This window comes from Cryptotermes secundus, unplaced genomic scaffold, assembly GCF_002891405.2.
Source record: "Cryptotermes secundus unplaced genomic scaffold, Csec_1.0 scaffold251, whole genome shotgun sequence".
NCBI lineage: Eukaryota > Metazoa > Arthropoda > Insecta > Blattodea > Kalotermitidae > Cryptotermes > Cryptotermes secundus.
Window position 1 is genome coordinate 620,503 of NW_019744108.1, and position 21,846 is coordinate 642,348.

General features: G+C 36.4%; 1 protein-coding gene across 2 annotated transcripts; it reads right to left on the minus strand.

Moving 5' to 3' along the window:
• Positions 1–4,855: 4,855 nt before the first annotated feature.
• Positions 4,856–21,646, minus strand: LOC111874422. 2 transcript variants are annotated; one of them, XM_023869919.2, is made up of 6 exons: positions 21,565–21,646; positions 18,594–18,687; positions 16,716–16,807; positions 13,960–14,071; positions 13,032–13,108; positions 4,856–5,032 (listed from the first exon to the last, which is right to left on the minus strand). In XM_023869919.2, the coding sequence occupies exons 1-6, from the start codon at positions 21,616–21,618 to the stop codon at positions 5,015–5,017; spliced, it is 447 nt and encodes a 148-aa protein (XP_023725687.1). In that variant the 5' UTR covers positions 21,619–21,646; the 3' UTR covers positions 4,856–5,014. The 2 variants fall into 2 exon arrangements, with proteins under 2 accessions (XP_023725687.1, XP_023725688.1); XM_023869920.2 differs by lacking the exon at positions 13,032–13,108.
• Between the last annotated feature and the right edge of the window lie 200 nt (positions 21,647–21,846).

The window sequence follows — 21,846 nt, forward strand, 5'->3', positions numbered from 1 at the left end:
GAAATGGCTTGCACACCCCACGCTGGGAATTCGAAAGATTCGAATTCTCCATGGTGCGGACATATACATGTCATTCCATCTTCGTCTGAACGACGGAACTCCGTCATAATGGCCCTCATTCACAGGCAATTGTAACGAGTGCTGGCCTCTCCTTCTCATTGACTTTTTGTAGTCGCGTCCGGTTTCCTGTGCCCGAGCTAAATATATGACTACTCGTAAATGTCAGAACTCCGGACTCCTTGGCCCTCCCAGAATCTAGAAATTTAACATAAACACCGGATTGCACGTCCCAGACAATGAAATACGATATTGTAGATCACAATAAAGTTCCAGTAATATCGAAATATAAGATTTTGAATTTAAAAATTACCGAGAATAAATTAGAAATAAAGTTCATGGTCATTTATGATCATCCAAATAAATAAGGGCTAAGACTGTTCAGCGTCACCCTTTAAATACTGAGAGATGACGTAACATCCAGAACTCTGTTTCCAGATCATTCCCGAAGTGTTCTCTCTTGTTCTTTAATTGAGAATGTTCTGGAAGCTTCTTCTATCAGACCGGCAGTGGGATGAGTAATCGTCACATGCCACACCGACTATTAAAGAACAACCTTCTAGTAGCATCTTATCTGCATATTGCTCATTGCGATTTCTTAGAACAGTTAATGCAAGACTGGGCATAAGTTACATTTAGTATGAAATTGGTACCAAGTAACAACATAACTTTTGAAATTTACGTCGGTAGGTACGGACAGGTTACATCTTCTCTCTTTATTGGACACAGCCATAAAATTAAGATACCGTGAAAAAAAGTTCCCACCCATTGCTACAGAACATATACAGTTGTGAGACTTCTGCCATTTAGTGACAACTTTCACCTTCTATAATAGCATTTCATGCCGCTCCGTTCTTTAACAACAAAGGAACCACTTACCACAAAAAAGGAAATAGATCGTAATTTCCAGATCTGATTGAGATATTGGTACCATAGTCTGAATTTTTTTATTTTTTCAAATGTCATGACTCCCTCAGTTGCACTCACAATCTTCATATATTCTGAACATTTGAAATATTTTTAATATTGCACGGATCTGATGAAGTACAAAGACTGATCACTGCCACATGGTATCATGCAAGGAGTAAGCACTTGCAAACTGACAGGAAAAAAAATTAAATTAAATTTCAGCACATATAATTTGTGTGGTGATAATGTAAATAAACATAGAGTGATGAATGTTTTACATTAATTACTGTAAGCCTAAAAGTAAACCAACCATAAATTTACAGGTCAGCCAAAGTATGGAGTCTTATTTACCAGTGCTTACTTACTTACTTACTTACTTACTTACCTACTTACTCATGGAACTGAGTCCTTCTGGTGGAGCCGCCAATTCTGCAGCTACTCAAGAATTTCCCAGCATTTTATGGAACCCGAAGGTTCACTACCATGTTCACAAGAGCCCTCCACTCTTCCATATCTTCAGCCAGATCAATCCAATCCATACCATCCCATCCTATCTCTCTAAGATCCATTTTAATATTGTCCACCCATCTATGCCTTGGTCTTCCCATTGGTCTCTTTCCTTCTGGCATTCCCATCAATATCCTATACACATTCCTCGTCTCTCCTATTCGTGCTACATGCCCTGCCCACTTCATCCTCCTTGACTTGATCCTTCTAATTATACTTGGCGAAGAGTACAAGTTATGAAGCTCCTCATTATGCAGTTTTCTCCAACCTCCTGTCACTTCATCTCTCTTAGGTCCAGATAAAATCCTCAACACCCTGTTCTCAAACACCCTCAGTCTATGTTCCTCCCTTAATGTCAGAGACCAAGTTTCACACCCATACAGAACCACAGGCAAAAATATGGTTTTGTATATTCTAATTTTTGTGTTTTTGGACAGCAGATGAGAAGACAAAAGGTTCTGAACTGAATGGTAGCAAGCATTACCTGATTTCAATAGCTTCTTAATTTCCTCCTGAATTAGGTTTCAATCTGTTATCGTTGTTCGCAAATACTGAACAGTGCCACATTTTCAAAACATCTGTTTCCTATCTTTATGTCATGATTTTGCCCTGCATTTTGGTGACAAGACAGTAACATATACTTAGTTTTCTCTGTGTTTATTTCTAGACCAACCTCTTTACTTGAGTCTATTAAAGTTTGTGTGCTTTTCTTTATGGTATCTACATTATCACCCAGTAGATTCACATCATTGTCATAGACCAACAGCTGATGTGTCTCGTACAATTTCAGTCCCACCTGGTTTCCCTGGATCTTCCTAAGGGCATACGCTAAAGGAAAGTTGAAAAGAAGTGGTGATAAAGTATTCCCTTGTTCTAGACCATTTTGGATAGGGAATTTATCAGACAAATGTCTGCCTACACGGACTTTACTATACGTTTCGTTTAAACACATTTTAATCAACCTAACTTGTTTCATGGGTATCCCAAACTCTATCAGAATATTGTACAATATTTCCCTCCTAACTGAATCGTAGGCTTTCTTGAAGTCTGCAAATAGTTGATGTACTGTGTCATCGTACTCCCTATTTTTCCTCCAATATCTAATGATGCAAAAGATCTGATCTGTAGTTGATCTGTTATGTCAAAACTCACACTGATGATCCCCAATAATTTCATCTATATATGGACTTAACCTTGATGGAAGAATATTGGACAAAATTTTGTATGAAGTTGATAGAAGTGAAATCCCTCGATAATTACTACAATCAGTTTTATCACCCTTCTCGTGAACTGGGACAATAATAGACTCCTTCCACTGATCAGGCAATTTTTCCTTATGCCAAACAGAATTAATTAGCTTATGGATCTCAGAACCTAATATTTCACCTCCTGCTTGAATAAGTTCTGCTGGAATTTGATCACTACCTGGCGATTTATACCATTTCAATTTTGCAATAGCACTCTCAACCTCAAAAGGGCTAGGATCAGATACTAACGGCTCAGCTGTATGGATTTCTGTCTCCCTAACAGCACTGACCCTATGTACATTCAACAACTGAGAGAAGTAGTTCCTTCTCCTATTCAAAACGTTGTGGGACTCTGCAAGCAGATCACCATTCTCATCCTTCACTAAGTTACTGCTAGGCTGGTAACCCCTCTTAAAGTCATTTATTCCTCTATACAGGTCTCTATGTTCTTGTTCTTACTGTTCATTGCAAGCTCATCAATTTTGTCTTTCAGATATTCCCTCTTTTTGTTCCTGAAATGCCTGCTGTTTTCACGTCTTATATTGTTCAGATTATTCCCATTTAACTGGTTTGGATCCTGTAACCATTGCAATTTGGCCTGCTTTCTTTGATCTAATAATTTTGAGCATCCTTCATCGAACCATGGCAATCCCTGTAACAGGCTGTGAAGGCCCATAGGGTTGTGAGACGTTAAGGGTCCCACATTACCTTGACAATAGGCTCAAAGATGGTGGTAAGGTTGTCAGCCTTACGCGTCAGCCGCGCTTCACTCCCCAGGAAAATTATTTAATTAATTCCTGGTACTCATTTCTGTTGGAGGCTGAGTAAACCCCAGGGCCCAGTGCGGCCAGAAGGATTAGGTCAATTGAAAAAAATCCAATGACCTCATTGGGACTTGAACCCCTTCTTTACCCTCTACCTCATTTAATTTCTTGAGAATGAACCTCTCCATATGAACTCTGTGTGTTGTTTGTTTGTTCACTGCCAGTCTTTCCCTAACCTTTGCCACCACCAAGTAGTGGTCAGTATCACAATCTGCTGCCCTGAATGATCAGACATCAAGTATACTTGAGGGTCTGCTCCTATCTATCAAAATATGGTCTATTTGATTGTGTATCTTCCCATCAGGAGATGTCCAAGTAAATTTATGGATGTTACGATGTGGGAACATTGTACTTTTGACAGTAAGATATTTTGATGTGGCAAAGTTTACAATTCTAACTCCATTATCATTACTAATTTCATGCAAACTCTCATTTCCAATTGTTGGTTTGAAAATGTCTTCCCTCCCTACTTTGGCATTGAAATCTCCTAACAAAATTTTCATAGGGTACTTTGTGAATTTATCAAATACATGTTCTAGTTCTTCATAGAATCTATCCTTTATATCATCAATTTTATCTTCTCTTGGGGAATGAACATTCATAACAATGATATCACACCAGTGACTTTTTAGTATTATGTATGATATCCTATTACTAACTAACTCTACCCTCTTAACTGCTGATGCGATTCTCTTATGTATGAAAAAACCTGTACCTAATTCTTGATTTTCATTCCCCTTTCCATAGAAAAATGTATAGTCTCCTGCTGGGGCGATGCCACCTCCATCCCATCTGACCTCCTGTACTCCCGCTAAATCTAACTTATATTTTAAGGTTTCTTCTGCCACTGCCCTGAGCAAACCTGCCCTATACAAACTTTTAACATTCCAAGGGCCAAATCTCATATCCATTTTCTCTAGCTTAGGTCGTTTATCCAAGGAATCCATCCAGGTCCAAGGCTTTGTGTTCATTTTCGTAACATACTTATTTTTATGGTGAGGAGTCGTTAGCCCCACGCCCAACCCCCAAGCTGGAGGACCACCCCTTGTCAGCTATCCGCGACTGCTTATTCAACATATTTGCAGCTTCCCTCCAAAACTGGAGGACGTCTCCTCCATCCACAGCCTGAGGACACGCCATGCCATGGTGACAAGGGACCCACCTAACATGGGATTTACCAGTGCTATAATATTTTAAACTAGACTGGCAATTTACATATAAATTATAAAATGAAGGTTGTAGTTTGGATACGATAGAAATATAATGGATGTAATTAGTCTATTATCTGCCCTTAGTAAAACATCACATCCATAAATGTAAAACATTTATTACTGACAGGTAAATACAACAATTCAAAAAGTCTTTATCGATTTCGTTCTTGCTATGTTCCATATGTTTGCTATGAAAACACAGTTTACAGATATGATACTGAATTTATCATCATTAATGTAACTGGGACTCCACTCCAACTTAACCAAGCACTGCTCTCTGAGAAACAAGAAAGAGAACAAAATTACAACACGCATTTTGCTTAAAATATATTATGTCTATACCAATAATTATATCTGGAAACATATTATATGGATATGCATTTACTTTCATACTGAAAGTCATGAGCAACAATTTTTTGTAAAGTAACATGCTTTATTACTAACAAACCAAATACACCACCTCAATCTACAGAACTTTCTTTATTTTTCCACATAATCGCCACTTCTTTGTACACATTTCTCCCAGCGTTCTGGGAGTTTGAAAATTCCCCTTCTGTAAAATTCTGTTCCAGCAACCAAAGACACTGACGCACTGCTCTCTGAATTGCCTCCCTAATCTCAAAACGTTGTCCATGCAGCTGATCCTTCACAAATCCGAAAACATGGTAGCTGGAGGGTGCCAGATCAGGGCTATAGGAGGGGCGTGGAAGAACTTTCCACCCCATCTTGCAATTGCTTCCACTGAGAGGCGAGCAGCATGGGGACGAGCGTTGTCATGCAGGATGATGATGTTTCGTCCCGGACGTTTATCACGCAATGCACGACGGAGCTTGTGCAGCGTCTGGACGTAACAAGCAGCATTGATGGTTTGCCCAGGTTCCACGAATTTGGCCAGAATAAACCCCTCTGTATCCCAGAAGACTGTGCCCATCACCTTCGCAGCTGATGGTACTGTCTTTGCCTTCTTTTCTGATGGAGAATGCAAATGGTGCCATTCCATACTCTGCCGCTTTGTTTCAGGCTTGAAATAGTGAAAACCGCTTTCATCACCTGTCACAATACAGAGCAAAAAATCATCGCCTTCATGTCGATATATCTGCAGCAGTTCTGAGGTGATGGCTTTTCACTGACCTTTGTGGTCTTTGGTCAATAACCGCAGGACCCAACAAGCACAAACTTTCCTATAGCCCAAGCTTTCAATCATCTCCTGTATTGCACTGTGCCCTATTCCAAGTTTTTGGGCTATTGTGTCCACAGTCCCATGCCTGTCATCTTGAATGATCTCATCCACTCTTTCCTTTGCATTCAGTTGAGGCTGTTCGGGGGCAACCGCTCCGAGGCTCATCTTCAATGCTGGTGTTCCCATCTTTAAAATGTTTCACCCATCTTCAAACACTGCTCACACCCATGCACACACTTCCATAAGTAAGCTGAAGTCTCTGGTGAATTTCTGCAGCAGGGATTTCCTCTTTCACAAGAAATTCGATGACAGCACACTGGCAAAATGACATAATCTTGTTAGGAGTGATACTAGTCACGTGATGCAAGCTATTGACGTCACAAGACACTTAAGGTTAACACAACAGCTGGTTCCACCTACCACCATACTCTCTTTCATCTGCTGTTCCCAGGTTGCATGCAAAAAAAAGTTGCTCATGACTTTCGGCACAACCTACATATATTGATTCTGAACACAATTTAATAAATCATTTTTATCTGACTTGTCCAGTATATATATTAATTAACCATATTATTTTCCATTCTTTTGGAATATATTACACATAAAATAAAACCATGAATTGAAACAAATTAAGCCATCTGTAGTATGGATCACAGATTAACAACATTTATTCTCTGTGCATTCAGCTATGTGTGCCCATGTAATGTTTGAATCTGCAATCCAGTTTTCATGAAACAGATTGTGGGTGCTTGAGAACAAATTGCTGGAGAGAACATGATAAGACATTTCAAAATAGATCTACACCATGTAGTTATTTAAATTATGTAAAATTTGGAAGTTTCATGTGACATTGCCCAGAAAACTAGTCACACCAATGTGAGGTTTGTTGGTCTTTTCTGGCGACATGACAAGCCATGGATTAACAGGTGTGTAAGGGAGATTAATCTTCGGCTTGAGCGTTCGCTTGTGGAGGTCGGCGCGGCCCACATTGATGCGATTGATGTCTCTTCAATATTGAGGAGCGAACATACTGTCCATGGTTTGCATCTTAATCCTCGAGGCAAGGACAAGCTGACGCGACTCATTGCAGAGAGCATTAAGGGCAGACACATTCCAGTTGTCATGGGTGTTCAGAATCATTTTTTAGGATAAAGAGTGCAAGTAAAGTTTATCAAGTAAAAGAAATTGCAAAAGAAACTAATCTTTCAGACAATAATGTTAGTGAACCAATAGAAATCGGAAAAGGTAATTGCAGTCTACTAAATTCAGTGAATAATAAAGTACTAAGAATATTCCATCAGAATATAAGAGGATTGAGAAACAAAACAAATGAACTAATAAGCTCCATGAATTCAAATCTTCCACACATACTGTGCCTTACTGAACATCACATGAAACAGCTGGAATTAGAACATCTTCACTTAGAAAATTATAATTTAGGTGCTAGATACTGTAGGAAAACACTGGAGAAAGGAGGAGTGAGTATTTTTGTACATGAAAACCTAAAATTTACTAAAATAAATTTAGAAGATTATTGCAAAGACCAGGATCTGGAAGCATGTGCTCTAAAGTTAGACTCTCCTTTTTCTAATATTTGTATACTGACTTTATATAGAGCCCCATCTGGAAACTTCGATCACTTTATAAATAGATTAGAAACCATCCTAAATGTACTGCATAGTTCAAAAGTTGAATTTATAATTTGTGGTGATATAAATATAAACTATCTCATCGACAGTAATAGGAAACTAAATTTAGACTCTTTGTTATCATCTTACAATCTCTCCAGTACTGTTAACTTTCCCACAAGAGTTCAAAATAATTCTAGTTCAGCGATAGATAATATATTCATTGATAACTCAAAATTAAGAGACTATACTGTAGGACCCTTTATAAATGGCTTATCCGATCATGATGCTCAACTCATAGAAATAAATAATATTGACCTTCAGCCCAGTAATCAACAATATCAAACAGTAAGGAAAATCAACAAGCATACGATGGCAGATTTTGTCACAAAATTAAGTAATGAATCATGGGACAATGTATTTGACAGCAATAATATTGATTCTAAATTTAATTGCTTTCTGAACACATACTTGAGGATCTTTTATTCAAGCTTTCCCTTAAAAATAGTCAAAAATGAAAATAAAAACAAATCCACCTGGATAACAATTGGAATAAAAACTTCATGTAAACACAAAAGACAACTATATTTGGCCAGTAGGGACAGTAATGATCCAAGACTAAAAAGTCACTACAAAATGTACTGTAAAATTTTGTCAAAAGTCATTAAAGAAGCCAAACAGAATAACTATAACAGCCAAATTCTAAAATCAAACAATAAAATTAAAACCACCTGGGATATTGTGAAAGTTGAATCAGGAAAGAAATCTGTTAATGAAGACGTACAAAGTTTGAATATTGAAGGGAAGTCCACTAACAATCCACAAGCTATCGCAAGTGCATTTAATGAATATTTCCTTTCATTAGCTGAGAAAACATATTCCAATAATAATAATAATAATAATAATAATAATAATAATAATAATCCAATATACTATCTGTCTCGTGCCTTTAACAATTCATTTCCAAATATCAATCTCAAATTCTCAACAAGGAAGGAAATTGAAAACATTATTAAATCCCTTAAGCCCAAAAATTCACATGGATATGATGAAATCTCTACCAAATTACTTAAAGCAAGCTCTGTTTACATCAGTTCACCCTTGAATCATCTATGTAATAAATCTTTATCATCAGGTACTTTTCCTCAACGCTTAAAATACGCTGTAATGAAACCACTTTTTAAAAAAGGAGAGAGAAAATGCATCTCTAATTACAGACCAATATCCATATTGACTTCATTCTCAAAAGTCTTTGAAAAAGTTATGTATAATAGACTACTTGAACACTTAAATTCTAACAACATATTAGTCAAAGAGCAATTTGGATTTAGGAAAGACCTAACAACAGAAAAAGCAACCTATGAACTAACTAACGATATTTTAAGTGCTCTCAATGACAGATTAATTGTGGGAGGGATTTTCTGTGATCTAGCAAAAGCTTTCGATTGTGTTAATCATGATATCTTACTATCGAAATTAAATTTCTATGGAATAACTGGCAAAGCTAATGAATGGATCAAATCATACCTCAAAAACAGGTATCAAAGAGTTGAAATAAATAATAAAAACTCCAGTCATAATGCATTTTCAAACTGGGGAATTATAAAGCACGGTGTTCCACAAGGATCAATTTTAGGTCCCTTACTTTTTCTTCTCTACATAAATGATCTATCTAAAACCATCAACAATAAATCTAAACCAATTCTATATGCAGATGACACTAGTATAATATTTAAGAACTCTAAATTTGACAACTTTAAAAATGACATAAATATTGTATTTGAAGCCTTAAACAGATGGTTCGAAGCCAATTTACTCTCATTAAATTTTGATAAAACCCATTACATATCATTCACAACTAAAAACAACCACCAAATTGATCTGGACATCAGTTATGCCAACAAATTAATCTGTAAAGTACTTGATACAAAATTCCTTGGAATACATGTAGACAGTACACTGTCTTGGAAAATACATATTGAACAAATTATACCTAAATTAAATGCAGCTTGCTATGCGATGAGATCAATTAAGCCTTTTATGTCACAGGAAACATTGAAGATGGTTTACCATGCCTACTTTCATTCTATTATGAACTATGGATTAATATTTTGGGGGAACTCTTCACATAGTGTAATAATTTTTAAAATACAAAAGAATATAATTAGAATCATTACAGGATGTAGAAGTAGAGATTCATGTAGAGAATTATTTAAGAAATTAAAAATTCTACCTCTTCAATCGCAATACATATTATCGCTTCTCCTATTTGTTGTTTACAACAAAGATAAATTCAAATTAAATTCTGATGTCTATAACATGAATACTAGACAAAAATATAACTTCCACCTACCCTCATCAACTTTATCAGTATATCAAAAAGGAGTCTACTTTACTGGCATAAAAGTGTTCAACAATCTGCCACAAAGTATTAAAAACTTGGGCAATGATACTAAAAAGTTTAAATCAGAGTTAAAGAATTATCTACATGCTCATTCCTTCTACTCTTTAGATGAATACTTCAATGTAAATAGAGAATGATGTAAAATTAAGTTATATTAATTTTTAAGCTAAAATTGCCTGTACTTATGTATGTAACCTTTTGACATGTTCTGTATCCAAAGGTACTAACCTGCTTAGGATTTATAGAATGTAAATAAATTCAATTCAATTCAATTCAATAAATTTGCTATAACCGTCTCAGGCAATGAAACATGTCAGTACTGAGTCAAAAACTATTATTTTGGAGATATCCTCTGTCTTCATTAGGATTGACAGTAATGATGGAGACAGAGGAGACCTCAAGTATGCTGGGTTTTAACTCAACATTAACACGTCTTATCACACAAGAAGATTTTAGAATATTTAGTTAATTAGTTAGTTTAAATACCGAGTCAGTAGGTTGGTATGTTTGTACTTATTTTAGTTGTTTAGTTTCTCAGCTATGAATATCATGACACTGTAATCAATGAAATTCTACTTCCATGGAAGTAATTTAATCAGACAGGAACAATAGTAGCACTAATCATTTCCAGATCCTTAAAATTCACGTAATCACAGATCTTTGAAAATTGTGTTGTATATGATAAAGCGAGGTGAAATGGAAGTGCCACATGCTGACTATTTACTGTATTCCCTGATGATCATTTTTTCTGGGCATGCAAAATTTCATATGATGAAGTAGAACCATGTATAAATATTCTCAATGAATTACAAGTACCGTATTTACGCATGTATAGGCCACACATTTTTTGCCAAAAATTCAAGAGGAAAACTGGGGTGCGGCTTATATTCGAAATCACACATCATTTAAAAAAATATATATTCATAATTAGTAATACAGAGTGTTCAAAGATCGAGGAAACCGGGGCAGCAGCGTAGAGCGGATGAAACGTTTCTCCGCGACTACTGTGCCCCTCCCCTCTAGCGAGAGTGCAGTCGTGTCGCTGATACCCTTACATCAGTTTCTGTACATGCACACATTTATAAGAATACTGTAAAAAGATAACACAAACCTACCGTGCTTTATAACAGGTGCTGAAAGTGACCCCCTTCTGCTTGCAAACATGCTTCGCATCGCATGAATAAGTTATGCGACACTTTCTGAAGTTGGTCCACGGTAATTGAACCCTATTACTGTTCATCACTTGACTCGTTACTGTCGATGTCGCTCTCGCTCGAAGTTTCGCTGTCAGGTGATGTCAGCCATACAGCGTCATCTTCAGTCCCGTCCATTGCGTTGGAAATGGATGTGACTTTAAAACTTTTGGAAACCATTTCTTCTGGTATGGTGTTCCATGCAGCCACAATCCACTCACACATTTGACTTAATGAAGGTTTCTTCAATCGTCCAGTCGGCGTCATCTCCGTGGAACCGCATCTCCAGTCCCGGTAAAAGCGCCGCAAATGAGACTTGAAAGGACGGTTTATTGACACGTCAAGTGGTTGTAACATGCCAGTCATCCCCCCTGGTATCACAACCATATCACTTTTCTCCTGCCTCATCTTCACTTTCACATTTTCAGTTAAATGGCTTCGAAAACTGTCAACCACTAACATTGACCGCTGACGTAAAAGTGCGCCTGGGCGCCGAAACCACACTGATTTCAACCAATCCAGATAGAGCTCTTCTGTCATCCATCCTTTTTCTTGAACTCTCACCAAAATTCCCGGTGGAAGCTTTTCTTTCGGCAATGTTTTGCGTTTGAAGATTACAAATGGTGGTAGTTTGTTTCCATCAGCAGTGATACCAAGCATTACGGTACACCGCTGCTTTTCTGCTCCTGCAGTCCGCACATGCACTGTTTTTTCGCCTGCTTTGTTCACTGTACTTTCACCCGGCATTTCAAAGAACACAGGAGTTTCATCAACATTTCCAATAGCTCCCATGGTGTAGTTGTGCGTCTTTCTTAATTTCAGGACATGTTTTTGAAATGCAAGCAGTTTCTCCTGGTATGTGTCGGGAAGGCGCTGCGCTATTGACGTCCGTCGCCGAATTACAAGATCATGTCGGGCCATAAAGCGCCTTGCCCATCCATAACTTCCCTTAAATTCATTACGAGGAATTTTCATTCTGTCCGCTATTTTGAGGCCTTCAAATTGAATCATTTCCACAGACACTGAAAATCCATCCGCCCGTGTATTACGCACGTATCGCAAAAGTTTATTTTCAAGTTCTGGAAATTTAGCTTTCTTTCCGCGGAAAGATTGTCGATTTTGTGACGTTTTTTCAAGGGCATCTTTCGTTAGTATCCATCTTCGCACATTTTTTTCGTCAACGTCGAATTTTCTCCCTGCTGCTCGATTTCCGTGTTCTTGTGCGTAACGCACCACTTGAAGTTTAAATTTAGACGTATAACCTGCTCTTACTCGACCCATGTTTCACTCAGAACTAACCAGGCAAGTCAAGTAAAGGCGAAAAGGTTATAACTCTCCCCCGCAATGCCTTTGTTCCGAGCGGTACCGTTATTTTCGCTAGTTGCGAACTTAGGAATGTTAAACGTTGCCAAATTTCGGAATAATTTCTACTCCTGAAATAATATTCTAAGAAAATTATTTTTTCTATAATTTCTGTCTGAAAATTGTGCTGCAGCCTATACACGCACGCGGCCTATACATGCGTAAATACGGTATATTATATTTGTATATTAATGTGCACTTTAAAATATGTCATCTTTGGTTCATATTTACAGTTCTTAGCAAACTGAATATTATCGAACAGCAGAAGACTTATTAACTACTCAAAAACGATATTTGATGGTCTGTTTGGCATCATTATGGACATTCTTGAACTGGATGGTGTCCAGTAGCAGGTTCTTGTGAGAAATGCAATAATCTTTCGAGCTCTGAAAATTCTGGGAATTTCTTGATTAGATGAATGACTGTCAGCTTCTAAAAATGGATTAAGGTCTATGGAATTAGTGAAGTATGGTTAGAAATACAAAACACTAGTTAATATTTATACTTACAATAAGAGTTACCGCTCCATTTTGCTTGAGGCACAATGCAAATGCATAAGCATTTTCACACCTGTCTGGGCCTTTACCTTAATAAAGACAAACAGGAAAGATAATGTCAAAGGGTTCATAGTCAGATGCAAGTAAAGGCTTCCACAACCAGAATTAATATTATTTGTCATGGCTACTGGTGATAAATCATCATTTTCTTGTTTAAATAAATTGCATATTTTATTTTGGGTTGGGTTTTAGCCAGAGTTAATATTGTGACATGTTTGCTAAAAGCCAAGCTACTTTAATGAAAAGAGTTACCTGTTACTAGTTTATGGAACAAAAAACAGTGATGCAACAATGGAATGGGAACAGTGTTCTCCTTATAAACTAAATTCACTTTAAAATAATTAAAGAACATAGTCACACAGCATTTATCATGCTCCATAACAAATCAAATCTAATTCAGCTACAGTATGTTCCACTCCAATCTATCCATTCTTTGCACAAAATACATAAAATAAACGCATACTGGGGAGGGCTTCTCTATATGTCTGTCCATAAGTTTCATTGCCAAAATTTGATAATTTTTTTACAATGTGGGATTTGGCTTTATATATATTAAAAACATTTTATTTAAAAGCTGCAGATTTCAATGGCCCTAAGAAAACATGTTGGATTTAACAATTTAAATTGTAACATGACTCTGTTGTCTTGTTGATTATATAATATGACCTTTCTACCAAGTAGCAAACCTTGGTTCTCAATCATATGCTTGGGATGCTGCTCTGCAAATGCTCCACTAAAACTTTCTTTTACAGAATTATCCTTTATATGTGCAATTATTTTAGTAATTTCTCTGCTCTTAAATCATTAGAAATACCAACTGTAATAACCAGCAGTTCATACACAGACATGAAGTAAGCTGTGAATTAGTCTCTTGTGTTACCTTTCTTCTCACATTTATTGATGAGGCCTGCTGCTTGTGTCTTCAGTGAGTCTGTAGGAATCACATCTAGAAATTGGGCTACCATAGCAGTTTCAACTTTGTTATCTATGAGCTGAAATGAATATACACAATAGCTATTTCAAACAAAATGAATAAAACTTGTTAAAATTGTCACCAGCAAATATACATGTCAGGTACCAACAAATAAATATTTCTTGCAGTAAAATTGAAAGTAAGTGGAGTTTTAATTGTTCAGAATGGTTCTTGGGGGGGGCACCAAGTTTCCTGTCCTGTGAATAACATGGGTTTTTCTCCAGAGATAATTTAGCCAAAGCATGAAGCTGACCTCTCAGGTCAGTCTTGTGCTGATGTTAAGATGCCCCTTTTCCTTTTTCAGCCTACATGGTGTGATTAGTCAGAGACCCATTGAATATAAATGTTTTTAAGGATTGTATCCTGTTGCATATATACAATGAACATACACAATTTTTACCATCAACGCAACAATACTTTATTATTTATCAATTTATTATTTATATAGCACACACTACATGTTTTGACCTCAAACGGGTCATCTTCTAGTGCTGCAACTTTCTCACAGTTCGGTAATGGTATGTGAGAAACTTGCAGCACTTAAAGATGACCCATTTGAGGTTGAAACTTGTAGTGTGCGCTATATAAATAAATAAATAATAATGTATTGTTGGATTGATGGTAAAAATTGTATATGTTCATTGCATATGAATGATTGCAAGTTATGTTAATGCAACAAATAAGCCTCATGACATAGATTTTCACAGTTATAGGAAGGTTTCCTGTGCTCCAGGATTGTGTTTCTCAGCTGATCAACCATGGCTTCATTTATATCAATCAGATATTATGTTACCACGACTGAAAGAAATGCTATTTTACAATTAACAATATTTCCCATTTCTTTCACTGACTGTATCAGACATTATACTATTAACCATGGCGGGGAAAAAATTATTTTACAATTAACAACCAGTGCTCTTCTGCATATAACAACTAAACAGTTTGTGCTGAACAATCTACTCTTTTAAGACTAACACAGTTATGATTATTATTCCTTCTTCTACATACAAACAGGGCATTCTTTTAATTCTGTAACTTCAGTGGATGTCATTATGACATCTCTTCAATTTTAATTCGCATATAAAATGTTGATAGAAAGTTATAGATTGTAAATAGACAAGTTTAAATGCACTAGTAACAGCCAGATTAGTAAACTACAACTTGTACTGTACAAAGTGAGACAGATGCTAGTTCATAAATAAAGAAAGGTTACATTGTAATGCTCTCTCTAAAGTCAACACCTAAGAGAAAAGATTGCGACTAAATCTGTGGTTGAATTTAAGAATAAGTTACAATACACTCAACTAAATAATAGAAACACTGTTGGAGATGATCTTTCCACAAGCAAAGAATGAAAGCATTATATTTAATGAATAGATATTTCAAGTTTAATAATATATTACTAAATTTTGGATGCTGAATGAATATGCTTTAAATGTAAAGATGACATAAAATATTTCCACCTAAGATTATATGTATTAGGACTTGTATTAGAATACCAAACAATGGAAAAAGTCCAAAACTCCAGTAATTCTTAATATTAATTCTTAATATATATTCTTAATGCAGGCTTTTGTAAACATGGAAATGAACCTTCAGGTATCATAAAAGAAAAGTAATTTCTTGACTAGCTGAGTGCCTATAAGCTTCTCAAGAACAAATCTGTTCCATGAAGTAGTCTGACTAACTTATTGACTGACAGACTGACTGAGTGGCTGACAGTCAGACAGTCAGTCGGTTAGCCAACCAGCCAGACAGCCACATAATAATAAATTTCATGAGCGAATTATGTATGTTCTTCAATTTAATTTCCTACCACACAAATATGTTTTTTCTTTCTCCACGTATGGTAACAAACAAAATAAATAACAGACAGCTGTAGCTAGGCATATGAAATTGTATGGTGGAAGATCATTGACACATTCATAAATTCTATGTTAAATATGTTTTTGGATCTTCACAATTACAAACATGATGATAAGCTTGTAAGATTTGAGGTTTTCATGATGGTGGCTATGAAGAAAGCAGTCTTCTGGGATGTGGCGCTGTGTAGATGTGGTGATGATAAGCTTGACGGTGGTCAAGCATATGACCTCTCAAGTGATTATGCAGCCATTGTAACATTAACTACTTGAGTTAGGGAATGATCTGCTATGCCAAGCCTAAATTTACAGAGGCCTTGTATATATGGTACACACATATATTCTAGAGTTGTAAGTACTCATATGTATGTAAGGGATGGGCCATAAAAACCGGCCCCCACACTGCAACCTTCAATGATCTATTGTGCTTATAGTCTAGAGTTACATGTAAAGCCGTAAACAGTAGGTATCCACAAGGAACATGACTCTTTACAAATGACTATATAGAATGACAATATGTACAATTGTAAATATGGATGACATATACTGCTGATTATTACTGCGATAAATGATGACCTGCACTCTCATCAGGGAGGGTGCCCCATATCAACAAAACCGCAACTGTTGCCAGAAACAAAAACTGATCTTAGATCCTAAGAGGGGTTTGACACCAAGAAAATTCAGCTGTTAGGAAGAAACTATAATTAATTGGTCATTACTTTAAGCTTGTAGTATTCTGGGTTATGACATCACAGAGCTTCAAATGTGGTAAGTAATTTGTCAAATATGAAAATTACTCACCAAAAAGAAGTTTTCCAGTATGCATGCAATAGCACATTTAGAGTTCCTGTCAGCAGCAGAACGTGAAAGAAGTAATGAGCTCATTATCTTCACTGGAATAAAATAGTGCAACTGTTACAACATACCTTAGGGTGTATGACACATGGGTGAATTTGGAACAACAGTATATTCATCTTTATCTCCTGGTTAAACTGACACCAGTATGGTTAATAATCTTGCACATTTGAAGTCAAGAGATTACATTATATAAAATGAGATGAAAATATGGTGTAGTAAGTCACTAGAATTAACAAAATCTTCTCAGGCTATCAGCTATGTCGGTTAATTAAAAATTATCGATGTTTCAGAGACTATCTTTGTCCCTGTCATCAGAGTCTGATATGACATAGGATCCAAACCATCTAATTCATATGCCAACCCATGGCCCATGACTGTAACTGTGCATAAGCTATTTTGAGCTAGTGGGGGGGATCATAAATTTACTAGGCTTGGTTTCTTTCTCCTGATCGGCATGCTAGGTCACTGAAATCCTTGGGGATAACATCTGTGTTGGTATGAAGGAAATGTTAGGCTTTTAGGACACTGTCTCTGTCTTTACATATGAGAGTGATGTGCAGAGATTTCTGAAGCAGCAAACAGCTCCTGGTAGTGAAGACAGTCTCCAAAAGAAAATGTTTTTATTTCTTGGTGCTGGTAGCTGATCAGTCAAATATTCATTGCATTTAATCAATATAAAAACTATAAACCTCATAAGTTTGTGAGGATCTGAAAGGAGGAAATCATATCCTATTTGAAGCTACTATTCTGGCATTTACAGGGCAAGACTGCAGAAAATTGTGAAAATCCTCTATCACTACAGCAGTCAGCCTAGCCAAGATTCAAAGTAAATACTTCTAGGATAAAAACAGAGGATGTCAGCAGGAAGGGCTGATCATTGTAGTTGAGTAGTTAGTGCTCCTACTTCATATTTGGGATATCCCAAGTTCAAATTTTGGCTCAGAGGCTAGATATGCTTCCCTGGAGCTCTCCAGGACAATGTGGTGACAAGTACCTTAAAATAGCGCATGAGTGCTATCTTCAGCATAGTTCCCAGTTCATAATTCAAACTTAGCCTACCACCTTATATTGTATAACCTATACAGAAATGTTAAATACACCAAGAATCAACCATTTTTTCAACTTATCTTAAGAATAATCTATCTAATTAAATGTGGATCAATTTTAATAACTTTCCCTAAATGCATCAATCACTTTCTAATCATTTTCTAATACACAGAAATAATTAGACTCTTTCATCACAGTGAATAAGTATGAGCTTTACAAATTGTGAAAGTGGAATAAACCATGTCTTTACGTGTGCTTCTGTGGAGGAAAAAAGAAAGACATTATAGGAGTTTTTTTTTTTTTTCAAAATAAATGTCACTTTTTTCATAAGTGCAAAAATAATGGAATAAAGGGGCACTAATTGTGTTCCTCAATCAAAATGCTTAGACAGCTATGACATATGTTACAAATTAAACAATAAGTCATGTACCAAAATGAAGAAGCTGTGGCCAATTTTTAAACACAATTTAATTAAAGTTTTTCCCCAACATTTCTATGCTACATAATATTTACACAGATAACAGCCTGAGTCTCCAAAGCGTGGACTCATCTTATCCCATGAAGTGGTTTGCTAAGAATACAAGGCTTACTGGACCCCAGAGCCAGTCTGGACTTTGTTAGTGAAGTAAAAAATTCCCTGCTGGAAATGGGATCCCAGTCATGCAGCCCATGGCCAGTTTCTTCATTGAGATGTCCTGATAATGGATTTGTTAATAAAATAAAACCAATTTACCACTCTGGAATTGTTAGGCCATGGGATGTGATTCAACTTACCCAAACTAACTCTATTCTCCTTTGCACAATCCTGTGCCACTTCAAGGCCATATGATGCCAAATCTGAAATCATTTTCACCTCATTCTCTGTGGCCTGTTCAGAAAGAAACATGACCATTTTAATTGCAATGACCATACCAGCAGCCATGGCCTGTGCAATAGTACAAACCAAAGGCTCTACCTGGGGTGGCACTAACTCCGCTCTTATTTAAAACACAATTAATTGTTCGTTTATTTTGTTCACATCCAGAATATTTATTGGCCATCACATAAATAACATGGACAAAAATGTAAACAAGACTGTGAAAGTATAGTGAAGAGAGGGGGTACTTCATACACACCTAACTGCTACAGAATGTTCCTTATTGAGTTTCCCTGCAAATTGTGATTGGACCAATGCTCCATATTCAATAATCATCCTATCACTGATGTTATATAATCTGATACTGACAGCATCATTAAATTAAAAAAAAATCGTAAAATTCACCAGTATCAAATTTCATTAACATCCATCCAGCATTTTTCGAATTCCATATGTTCAGATGAATGGACTAAGCATTCAATAGAGGGTGGGAATGCATGTAATCAAACTCTTAAACTGCAATGAAGGAAAATCTGATTCATTAGCAAAGGCTGCAGATATAAGGAAAAATGGGAGGGGATGATGAGAGTAACAAGAAGCTTCTTTTGGCATTTCACTTTTGTATCTACTGGATTCCTTTGATGTTGGTAAGTTAGTTCCAGTGCAGTGTAGCATAGTACACATACATACTTGAACCCATGGGCATGAGTTCAACCCAGGTGAATTGTGGTATAAGATGAACTGTATGTAATTAGCCAAGGTTTCTCTTGGGGTACAACAAGAGGATGAATACATGGCATGTCACTGCTATGTATATCAATCAATCACAACACATTTATGTATGTATGTATGTATGTATGTATGTATGTATTTATAAATAAACAAGTGAAGATGCAAGAATTATTGATGAAATCAGTACTTACACTAAGAATACTCACTATATGTTTTGACCACATATGGTCACCATCAGACATTTTAAAGATATTAAAAATGTTGTTAACATATATCACTTGACTGTTTATTACAGTGGATCCATTGTTATTAATCCCCGACTTATACAACCCATTCCTCAAGATATGATCTAGCAAATTATATTCAGTTGAAATAATTAGTGTAGATAAGTCTATGATATAGTATTGTCAAGTGTATCAGTGACTAAGGATGAGGTTTGGATTAGTAATTTGATTTCTTTATCACTTACAAGTCATAACTATAATAATTACAACACTGTTACTGATTTTCACACTACAAAGCACTCCACACTACTCTCCTCAGTCTATCTCCACTAGTCTTCATGGATTTACAACAGGAACAGGAACAGTCTCATTAAATCACACACTCCCAATACCGATGTACTACAACACATGTAATAAGTATTCTTGTGGCCACAATGCTGTTCCCTTGAAGTCCATCTATTGATCACTCCTCCAGCTTACGACTGACTCATAACTCATAACTGCCCTGAATGACGTCTGTCAATTACTTATACCGCAGAATGGACATGGACCTACAGTAAACACATATCATGTGATAGATATCCAGCCTATCTATTGGTGTATCAGTTGGATCTACAGAAAACACAGCTTCCTCAACTGTTGCGTGTTGAGCCATTTTTACACAGCTCTTTCCTGGCAACGCATTGATCAAATCCATTAGAATATGAACTAAAATTAGAAGTTAAAACTTAATCTTTAGTTAGCTTTGTACTGGGTTTTTAGTGGAAGGGGTAGGGAGAATTGGGTAGGATGGGTGGTGGGTGTTGAATTACTACACTGTATAGGGTATGTATTTTGTGGGGTGTGGGTGCTATATATGCGATATATGTGATATATGTGTCTATTGTAAACGGCTGGGTACTGTGAATTCCAGATATATATTCTGTATCATTGACTTTGTGCTAAGACAGATGATTGGTCCTCTGAAACCCAATGCTAATTAATCAGTTTGTAATCAGAAAAAGTGAGCCATTAGATAACAGTATCCACTAGGGTCATAGCTGCCCTCACAGTTGTAGGCCCTCTGTATTTCTCAGCTTAGCACCTGCCTGAGACAATTTTCATTTCATGCATCCCATGCTGTTACAATATACAACCTCTTTATTAAACATCACAACACAACAAATATCAAGGTTAGTGCCCAGCTACGGCTCTGCTACGTGTTTCGGCTATNAATATATATATATATATAGAATATTCCAATTTGTCCATGGGAAAGTACAAAAATACAAAACCAACCACTGATTCGATGTTATAAAACATCAATTAAAATTTTATTCTTGTTTNCTGTTTATATTGTCGTTGTGTACATTCCCTACAGTACGGAAAACACTTTTTAAGATGAGGCACCAGCTAAACAATTAACATTAATTTACTACATCTACATCACAAGCCTCCTACAAAATCTTATATACAAAAAGNTGATGATGGCTATTGATAGCCGAAACACGTAGCAGAGCCGTAGCTGGGCACTGACCTTGATATTTTTGTGTTCTGATGGTAAATAAAGAGGTTGCCTGAGACAAGATGGATGTGAAAGACAATAGGAAGTAGTAACAGCATTGCATGAAAGTGCTAGAGCAGCTTTTAATTGCACACTCTTTCCTGGAGTCATCTACTCCTCCTCTATCTACCTGGTTACACACATGGCAAAGCTGAAAGGCCCTTTTTGGGGGGGGGGGGGAAATTTTCATTGTGAACATACTAATAAACCAAGGAAACGAAGTGTAAATAGAATATGTAAACAAAGTATTAATTTTAAGATATTGCAAGCCAATGGATTGAGGCCAAAATCAGGTATCTGTAAAATACAGGGCTTACTTTTCTGTAGGAGGATACATGACATGTATATAGTTTTCTTTCCAATAAAAAACTTGGCTGCTTTAAAACTTACAATTTCAGATGAGAGAATAGTGATGGAAACCAAAACTGCAAACAAGGCCTTCATTTTGCTTCCTTTCAGTCTGGTTCCTTGATGCTGTGGAATTCATTCTATATGTCACTTGTATTTATATACAAATATGTCACAGAGAACAAGATCAGTGTGTACTTTTGTAATGTTGTCTCTGCATGGTTAACTTTGCAAAAAATGTAATTTGCGCATCACATCAAGCTATATGTTCCCATTTTTTACAATAAATATTAGATTAAGCAGAACATTACATCACAAATATAA